Source organism: Echinops telfairi, unplaced genomic scaffold (genome assembly GCF_000313985.2).
Source record: "Echinops telfairi isolate 266 unplaced genomic scaffold, ASM31398v2 ScPeMD7_9;HRSCAF=40, whole genome shotgun sequence".
NCBI classification, from domain to species: domain Eukaryota; kingdom Metazoa; phylum Chordata; class Mammalia; order Afrosoricida; family Tenrecidae; genus Echinops; species Echinops telfairi.
This window is the reverse complement of record NW_022103906.1, coordinates 59,686,283-59,696,344: the sequence shown is the minus strand read 5'-3', so window position 1 is coordinate 59,696,344 and position 10,062 is coordinate 59,686,283. Positions and strand designations below refer to the sequence as shown.

Here is a 10,062-nt window from a genome sequence, read left to right as displayed (position 1 = left end):
ACACCACCCCCCACCACCTCCCACCCCCCACCCTACCCCCGCCCCCTCAGCTTGGCATGGCCATGTGACTCTGGGGACTAACACCTTTGCAAAGGAAACCTGGCGGGATTAGAAAAGCTTTCTTTGCCAATTATTGTGTGTGTATCTGGTTTAGCCTGTCTCGGGCTGCCTAAAGAAGTAAATAAAGTGACTTACATGGGCTCTGCATGTCTCACAGCACAAACAGGATGGAGGTGCCTTGGGCAATGACCGACTGCCATCACCACCTGAAATTACCCTGGGCTAAAGAGTGGGATGAGGCATGGAATGGGTGCCCAGCTACTTGAAGGAAAAGTTAGGGAGAGGGTTTCTTTGGGGAATTTAGAAGGGCCGCAGACCTGTCCAGGGCAAGGCACGTCTTCAGAAATCACCTGAGAAGACCTGGCTGCGTGTTGAACAGGAGCCCACGGCCAAGGCTTCAAAGACGGGGAGGTGGTTTTTGTTGTTGTGTTTTTTTCCCCTTTCCTTCTCCTGGCATTCAAGGAAATCTCTGTCAAAACATTCGCTGAGAAAAGCTGAGGAAGAGAGACATCAGAGTCCACACACTTCCTGAGAGGCAGGCAGTCTTTGTAAAAATAGTTAAATCACTAAACAAATAGACTGCTACGGCCTTTAACAATTAAAAAATCACAACAGTGACCGCCCCCCCCCCCAAAAAAAAAAGCCCTGAGCAAAGAGAAAAATTCAGTTTCAAGTTATCACATTATAATATTGAAACCTCCCAGTTTCAGTAACAACAAGAGCCACAAAAATCAAAGGGCATACAGAGAAACAACAATGGTGGCCCATTCGAAAGAGCAGCTTAGTTACAGAAATCTTCCCTGTGGAAGTTTAGATGCCAGACAAAGACCCTAAAAACTGTTACATATGCTTAAAGAGCTAAGGAAAACTCAGCCAAAGGACCAAAGGAAATCAAGAAAATGGTGTAAGAGTAAATCTAGACTATCAGTAGAAAGGCTTTAAACTTTTAATGGAAACACTGAAATACTGTTGGAGCATTACAGTGGCAGGCACTGAGCTGCGGTGCTCAGTGACTAGCATCAAGAATTCACTGCGGGGGGGCGGACACGCTAGCACATGAAATGATTGAATCTCAAGACCAAAACACGGAAATAGGGGGAAGAGCACCTATGGGGCTTGTTTGATGTCATCAAAAGTTTTTATAAGCAACATGTTCTATGGAGTCCCGATTAGAAAAAGGGAGACCGAAAGAATATTTGAAGAATGGATGAAAGGTATAAATCCACGTATGCAAGAAGCTCAACGCCAAGTAGCATGAACCCAGTGGGATCCACACCTAAATACATTACAGCCAAACTGTCCAAACAATACCCAGAGAAGGAGAGGATCTTAAAGGTAGTTAGAGAAGAACAAGTGGTCATTCTCAAGAACACCCGCGAAACCGTGGTGGCTGCAAGGCATCATGATGGCATATTTAAATACTCAAGACTGTTGACCAAGAACTCTCCATCTGGCAAAACTGTCCTCCAACAGTGGGGACAAGATTAAGCCCTGACAAACCAAAGCTAATGTGCATGTATGGATGGACCTGGGTGCAAAGAATATAAAATCCCTCGCAAGGAGGCCAGCATATAACAGGTGAGAGGAGGAAAGGAGTGACGCTATGACGGTTTCGTTTTACTTGCATCAGCAGCCAGCAACCCATGAAAGCAGCAGTCACGAAGCCAGTGACACTGCAATGGGCACATTTGCTGCAGCCCATTTTACAGGGTCAGAGCAAAATGCCACGGAGGACTCGGGCCACTGGACCCAAGCCATGGTCATTTTCAGGCACCTTAGGTGCATACGACAACCGGACGGTAAGTGGAAGAGCAGAGAATCAATGCAGCTGGACTATGATATTGCCAAGGAATATTGAATATGCCATTGGAAACCTTGTGAACAGCAGTGGGATATCGTTAAATTCCGGTGTCAATCCTAGGTGTTAATAATAGAGTGGGTGCTCATAGCAACCTTACGCACCACAGAATGAAACACCACGGGGTCCTGCACCACCTTCCCAATCGTTCCTGTGCTTGAAACATTGTTGCAGCCGCTGTGCAATCCATCTCCTTGAAGGCCTCTTCTTTTTGGCTGGTCCTCTACCAACGGACGTCCTTCTCCAGGGACTGGTCTCTCGACATGCCCAAAGCGCGGAAGACAGAGTCTTACAATCTGTGCTTCTAAGGAGCACTCTGGCTGTACTTCTTCCGGTTTGCCCTTTTAGCAATCCAGAGTACTTTCAATATTCTTCTCTAGCACCATAATTCAAGTGCACCTTCGTATGTATCAGTATTTAATTCCTTTTTATTGCCAATTACATTTGTTGATCTTTTCACTCATTGATGGGCATCTGAAGTTTGTTTGGATTTTTTTGAATACTATTAACAATGCTGCTGTGAACACTCATATACAAGGTTTTGTGTGGACCCATGTTTCTATTTCTTTCATTTCTTAGACATAAAATGGAATTGCCAGGTCATATGGTAACTTACCAGTTTGTTTTACTTACCTATGGTGCTCCAGCACTGACCTTACATATTTCCACCTTTTATAGCGTTAGGTGGTATACAAGAGAGCTTCACAAATTAATGTGTCCAGGTTGACTAGAGAAAAAAAATCAAGGGGCAATTATATGTGTTTAAGAAAGGTTTATATCAAAGAGCAATTATATATTAACAAAACATCCCAGCCCAGTGCAGATCAAGTCTTTAAGTCTCATAGTAACCCTTATATCCAATGCAACACATGCATTGACTCTGAATGCAGGAAGATCACAGGCCAGTGGATGGAATGTCTTATGGATCCAGTGGCAGTGGAAGCGCTGGCATGGGTCTCCATATGGCTCCTGCAGCTCCAGGGCTCTGGCTCCATCAGCAAAGCTCCATGAGGCTTGTCAACAGGAATGTCTCACAGGGAGAGACAGTGTGTGTCCCACCTCCAAGGAGGAAGACAGGAGTTCCCAGAATCCTCAGGAGAAGGCCACACCCACATAGGCATTATTGGCTATGACCTGATTGACAGGCTAGTCTCCACCCCTCCTTCGTTCAAATTGATGGCAGATTATGTAACTGCCACATAATGGAACATTGAATTAAAAGATAATGGAATTTCTTCCATGAATTTTTTCAAGCCTCATTGTGTTTCACAATTTCAATTGCTTTTGTTTTGCTAGTTGCACATTATTACTATTAAACAAAAATGTGTTTGTTTTAAATACTGTTCTTACGGTGTTGTTGCTCTTGAATTACTGTATTAATCACCACCAGTGGTTCCATTATTTCTGGTGCTCTAGTCCCCTCTTTTGGGGGGAGAACTTTTAAGTTTTTACTTGATCTTTACCCTCTTTGAAGGTTCTTTAGCGATGAGTTGGGGTGGGAAGGGTTTTTAGCGAGGTGGAATTGGTAGTCAAGAGAAAGATTTCCAGAAGGAACAAGTTGACAGTTGCCCTTTATTGGCTCGCTTCAGCAGGTCCCTACCAGATAATGGAGAAAACGGGGAGAAGGAAGGTAGTCATTAGTAAAATACCATTTTGCTCGTTATAGCTTTAATGTTGCAAGGTGCACTTTCAGGGCAGACTTATGGAGCCTGCCTGTCTTTTGATGCTTTGGAGGAGGCCCACAGGTTTGTAGAATTTATTCTTCCTTCGTTGTCATCTTCTCCTCTCTCCTTTTAAAGTAAAACTTACTGCACAGAGGTTATAAGAGGTGGCGCGATGATCCCCAGTCACACTTTGCACATTTAATGACAGTATCTTCCTGGTTTTCAGAAATAACTTTGAAGTCAATTTAAAATGTCAATTGGCTTAGTGTAGTCAGGATAGAAGCAAGAAATATGCAAAAAGTGACAGTTCTCTTGCCTCTCCAGTTTGGCACTCTGGCTGCGAGATCTGACTGCATAGAAGCAAGCCTATAAGATTAGATGTTTGGCTCTGGCTGCAGAGCTCTGAGGTGGAGGGGCCGTTCTTGTGCTCACTTCCAGTGGGATATAAGACTAAAAACCTCCAGCTTTAAGTTAGGATAAAGACACAGGTTATATTTAGGTTGTTTTTCAACCATTGTGCCGCGTTTTGATTTTACATGTATTTTCTTGCTAATAATTATAACTTTTATATCTGTAGTCGTTAAAAAGGAAATGAAAATCTACTGGGGCCTTCACCTGCCCCTGCTGCTTAGTAGCAGCATAACTTCCAGCAGGTCACTTATTAAAGTTAGGTCCTTGGCTTTCCAACTATAAACTGCATTTATCCAGTGGAATCGTCATTGAGTGTTAGAAAGTGAGCTAGGTAAACTTAGCACAATGCCTGAGCCACACAAAGTGCTTAGGAATTTTAGTTCTCATCATTGTTTTCTACCCAGTGTGAGCTTCACTCTAGCAGCGCTCCGGGGAGATCCGTGCTGGCACAGTGCTCTCTAGTTGAAGGGGCCCGGTGTAGGAAGCAGAAGAGTAGGAACAGTGACCCACTAGTAGCTAATGATTGCTGGTCAATTATTCTTGGGTAAGAAAGATAGCAGAACTGCTAATTAAGTCAGTCCACTGAAGTCAAAAGAATGATAAATAATATGTTTTTATTTGCCAATGTAAAGCTAAAGGCCTTTGCCACACTTTGGAAGAATACAAATGCATTTCAGGAAATGTGACTCATTCAGCCACTGTATAAGAAGACACATCAAAGAGAAAACATCAGGGTATAGCCGACTCTAAAAGCAGCTGAAAAATAAAACACAAGTCTTATACAATTGGCACCCAGCACACGAGGAAGTCAACTAAACAGGAGGCTATGATTTGTCAAAAGTGAGCTTTAGAATATTTGTAAGTGGTTATTTACATATTCTATCGGTTCGTCTCCAACCCCAACGGTGGTAGGTGGAATGCACTTTTATGTCGATGAGGCATGGCTTTAATTGGATGGTTCTAGGTGGGCTCGATATCACCTTTGTTTTCACCAACTGTGTTTTTCAAAAGTGAGGACAGTATTTGCCCCTGCTATTTGAGTTGCTATTGATTTTTTAAATTATTATTCACTTAAAAAAATAAAACTGTTACTGTCTTTCTGGTAAAACGCTCTGGAGAATACTGTCAGATAAAGAAGTACACATGGAACGAGCGTTTGATTACTGTTGGCTCTTTGACATGAGAGACGAATGCTAAAACTAAGTGACATTATGATAATCCATGAGTCATTTCTCTCCATTGACACTAAAGCTCTCTGCAATCCAGTTCAGTTACATCCTTCTCCGCGAGATACCCCCTATTCCCCAAGCTACAGGGAATCCTTTCCTCCGTGCATTCCAGCAGCGTTGTGTTTATGACTTTGCCCTTATAGGTAGGGCCTTGGAATGTAATGATTTCTATTTCTTCTAATAAAATGTAAGTGCCTTAGGACGTAAACTGCTAAACATTCAATAAACACCAGCAGATAAATTATTGAATATCTGCTTCACCCACAGCCTACTCTGCCTGAACGGCATTCAAGCATGAGGGTTGCACCACTCTGGTCCTTGTCCTTTCGTTCTCCAAAGTGTCTAGTCATCTTCTTGGTTCATGCCTGACATTCTGTGCTTCTCTTATTTATTTTTTCCTAACTACTTCTCATGCCACAGAGCCCCCGGGTGGCACAGTGGTTAAGTGTTGCCCTCCTGACCACAAGGTTGGCAGCTTGAAAAGCCCCGTAGGCAGCACAGAAGAAAGGCCAGTGGTCTGCCTGGGAAGCCCTGCGGGTGCAGTTCCAGCCGGAACCACTCGGGGTCAGCATGGCTGGGAGTGATGCGCCAGCCCCCAGTGTCTTTCTTTTTGGTTTCTCTTGCTGCTACTTGACAATATATTTTGTCCCTTCCGTTCCTACATACGCTCCTGAATGATCAAGGTGCCCAAGGCCTGTTCCTGAACTCTTCTCCTTTTAAAATAGGCTCTAGGTTGTTGTGGTTGTTAGGGGCCATGGGAGTGGTTCCAACTTAGGTACAACAAAACAAGCCCTGCGCTCTCCTGCATCGCCCTCACAAGTGCTACATTTGCTCCTGCTGTTGTAGTCACCGCGACAGCCCCTCGCATGGAGCACTTCCTCTTCTTTCTGAACCTCCGCTTTACCGAGCATGATGTCCTTTTCCAGGGCCGGGTCTCTTCTTGATAACGTGTCCAGGGTACATGAGAGAAAATTTACCTCCTTGCTTCCAAGGAGCATGCCAGCGGTACTCTGCAGGTGACATTTATTCTCGTGAACTTAAATACCTTCATCCCAGTGACTCAGGTTCATATCTCTAGCTGAGATACATGAAGCCCTGGCGGCAGAGTGGATTATGAATTGGAACTCAAACCACAAGGTCAGCAGTTCCGAGCCACCAGGCATTCCTCAGGAGAAAGATGAGGCTGTCTATTCCCATAGGGATGCTGAAGTCTCAGAAACCTCAAGGGGGCACCTCTGCCCTGTCCCGTAGGGTTGCTGTGAGTTGGAATCGACCCAGAGGCAGTGAGCTGGGTTCCACGAAGACATGACTTCTGAACTTCAAGTCTGCACATTCCAGTTGTACGTGAAGCCTCGTAATCCTGTCCAAAGGGATGTGTTTGAAAGAAAAATCCTGTTCTGTGTTGCCCAAAGTCTAGTCTCACTCCAGGAAAGCACCTTCACTCACCTACACACAGTCCCTCTGTAAGACCTGTGGGCTCTGCTGCAAATCGAAATGACCTCTGTAGTCTCTGCCCTCGACAGCACTGCCCAGAGCCCAGCCCACCACACACATCCCCTGGTCCGCTTGCCCCAGAGGTATCCCAACGGCCATTAAAATCATGACTTCTGCATCGTGCTTTCCGACCCATCCTTGATTCTCACTGTTCTTCTTAAAAGTTTAAATTTCACAAGCCCCTGCAGTACTGTGTAGCCAGGCCTTTCTTTCAGATCTCACCTCATGCCACCCGCTCGCCCTGTAATCCCGCCACAGTAGTGTTTGTTCAGTTCCAGAGATTAGCTGAGTTACCCACCTCCCTTCTCCCACTCCAGGGTGTTGGACAAGCTCTGCCTTTGCAAAGCCTCTTTCTCCCTTGGAAGCCCCACTGACTCTTTCTCTCCGCTCAATGTCATGTCCTCAGAGAGCTTCATCCAGCTCCCAGACTAAATTCCATCTTGTTCCCTCCGTCTCTCAGAGTACTTTTAACTTTCCTCTGTGACCCTCGTAGTCACTGATAATCAGTATCTGGCTCCCTCCTCGGTCCATCACACCCACAAGGCCGCCTGGCATGTTGCTCGGGCTGCAGAGCACAGGCCCGGTGCAGTAAGTACTCGATCCTTTCCTGCCGGCATGGTACCATCCCGGAAGCTTGAGCCCCTGCTGTAATGCACTTCCCGTGCCATGGGGCCCGGATAACCAGTGAGTACACGGGCCATTTTAACTCGTGAAAAGGACTCCGAACTAAAGAAAGTGGTCTCGTGAGAACAGGGTGCGACGTGGGTAGGCGAGTTAAAGGGCTCCTATTTGGGCAGGTGCCATGTAGCTGGGAAGGAATGCATCCCTGAAGATGCGGGGGAAGAACATTCCAGGCAGCAGGAGGAACCTGCGCCCAGAGAGATGGAGCCAGCCTGGGCTGCTGAGCGGAGGGCAGTCTGTGCACCTGGGGTGTGGTGCAGGAGGGAAGATGCCCCCTGTTAGAGTCAGAGCCGCCTGGGTGTGAAGCTTTCACCCGGCACCTCACTATCCGGGCACCTCACTATCCGAGTACGGGTGGGGGACGGGCAGTCACGTAAAGACAGAGGATGGCTGCTACGTAAGATCGTGAAGGTAAGTGGTAGTCCTCAGGCACAGCCCGGAAATGGGCGCTACTAAAACGAATGCTGTGTGCACATGTCAATGCGTTGCTAATGGATGCTCTTTTAACACAAAGTGCCGTGTGGCTTATTTACATTTACTCATATTTGCATTGGTTTCTCACGAAAGGTTAAAAAGCTGAAGAGAGAACTCTCCCAGATGAAGCAAGAGCTGCTCTATAAAGAACAAGGCTTTGAAACACTGCAACAGTGAGTATAAAGATACCGAAAATTGACTTTAGCAAAATCCAAAGCCCTCGCATAAATACCAGAGAAAACAAGAGTACAGATTACATAAGAAGAGGTTTCTCCTACCCACTATATATGACCTCCTCCCTGGGGGACGGACAACAGAAAAGTGAGTGAGGGGAGACGTCGGACAGGGCAAGATATGACAAAATAACAATTTATAAACTATCAGGGGTTCATGAGGGAGGGGGGAGCGGGGAGGGAGGGGAAAAATGAGGACCTAATGTTGGGGGTTTAAGTAGAGAGAAAATGTTTTGAGAATGATGTACAAATGCGCTTTACACCAGTGATGTGTGTATGGATTGTGATGAGTTGTATGAGCCCCTAATAAAATGTTTTTAAAAAAATATATTAAAAAAAAAGAAGAAGAAGAGGTTTCTCACTGAATGGAAGGAGATTCCACAGTTTAAAAGCCCAGAACTCTGCACCAGAGACCCAAACGTAGTGCAGCCAGGAACAAAAACTACCTGGGGAGATCGACGGGCACTTTGCAAAGGGCTGGGAGGACCATTGGTCATTGGAGATCCAAAGAATCAAAGTGGGGGGCACTGAGCTTCGTCCCCTGGGTAGCTGCCAACCTGTGGTGGCTGGTGGTGGTGGTGGAGGAGGTAGAGGGGCTGGGCTGGTTGCCATCAAGTCCCTGCCGGTTCATGGTGACCCCCTGTGTACAGCTCGGAGCGGTTCCATAAGGTTGTCAAAGCTGGGACCTCTGGGATGCAGATGTTCAGACTCAGCTTCCCAGGTGCCTCTGCACTGCTGTAAGCAACACACTTTTCCACTAGTAGTCAAGCATCTGAACCATTGTGCTTAAGTCCCTCTGCACATCCTCCATAAAGACGGGAGTAGGTGGGCTGCTACTGGACCCCTTAAGTGCACCTGCAGTTGCTTTGAACCCTTGGGTTGGAGGTCTCTCTCTGCCTTTTTGCCCTCCCACCCCAGGATGACCTCACTCGCTATACGGTCACTATTCGTCGGAATGGACTTGGTAGTCATTGGCCTTGGTTTTGGAGGGATGGCCGAGAGCACACACCTGGCTAGTTTCAGGGGGACATAGGCAAGAGTATCCTCGATATGTCCCTCTCCCTTCTCTTCTTTTCAGTCAACACTGATGTCCACTAGCATAGCTCTAGGCTGGGCCTGCTTAAGTGGAAATGCAGCGGCCCAGTGTAGCAGAGTCTGGGGAATCCAAGCTCCATTGCTGGCTCCTGAAAACCAGTGCCCTGAGGCCCTGCATGCCCATCCATCACAGGCTCACCTGAGACGCCGTCACTCCCTCAGTCCTCATCCTACAGGCCCTCTGCTGCGAAGGAATCCCATGTCCCCAGAGAGAATCGGAGGCGACCTCCTTGAAAGGGCGTCGGCTGCTCTTTGCCCCCCGCCACGCGCAAGGCTTGGCGTGGCAAACTGCGGTGCAGTGTGGATAGGCATGTCCACGGTTGGCCTTGTGTTCCCGCAGGCTTCAGGCTCTACAATGGGGAGGTGGTCTCCGGAGCCACCAGTGTGGGAGGACCCATTTCTGTTCCTCTTCCCCCTGAACTTCTATGCGACCTCCACACCTAGAAATTGAGGCTAGCAAGACACAAGCCCCTCTAAAAGGTCCTCTTGCGTCGGGTGGCCACGTACCGGTCAGCATCCACTGATGGTTTGCTCCGTGTGCTTGGATGATGCTTCTTATCTGGGGACACCGAGAGATGCACTTGAGCAGTCACATGACTGTAGGTGGAGACATTTGGCTTGGTGGCCCGGTCATCATTTTCACCACAGTCATCTTTTAGGTGCCCCCGCCTCCTGGTTCTCACACCTGGATGCATGTTAGTAGAAATCTGGAGAGCGCTTCAAAAGAAGAATCTGTCGTCGATGACCTCCAGTATAGCCAAGCACGAAAACACCTTGGCCGGTCTCCCCTAAAAGCAGGGAGACCTCACATGACCTCGATGTGCTGCTCAGTCATTATATCTCACCATGAAGGGAGACGCGGC

The 10,062-nt window shown here is 47.1% G+C and overlaps 1 protein-coding gene across 2 annotated transcripts in view; it reads left to right on the top strand.

Annotated features, from left to right (window-relative positions):
- WWC2 (WW and C2 domain containing 2) overlaps window positions 1-10,062 on the top strand; it is a 262,995-nt gene that overhangs the window by 163,860 nt on the left and 89,073 nt on the right. For both annotated transcript variants that reach the window (XM_004696137.2, XM_045286701.1), the window contains one exon: window positions 7,965-8,044. In XM_004696137.2, coding sequence (XP_004696194.1) covers window positions 7,965-8,044 — 80 coding nt within the window. The remainder of the gene's footprint in view (window positions 1-7,964; window positions 8,045-10,062) is intronic.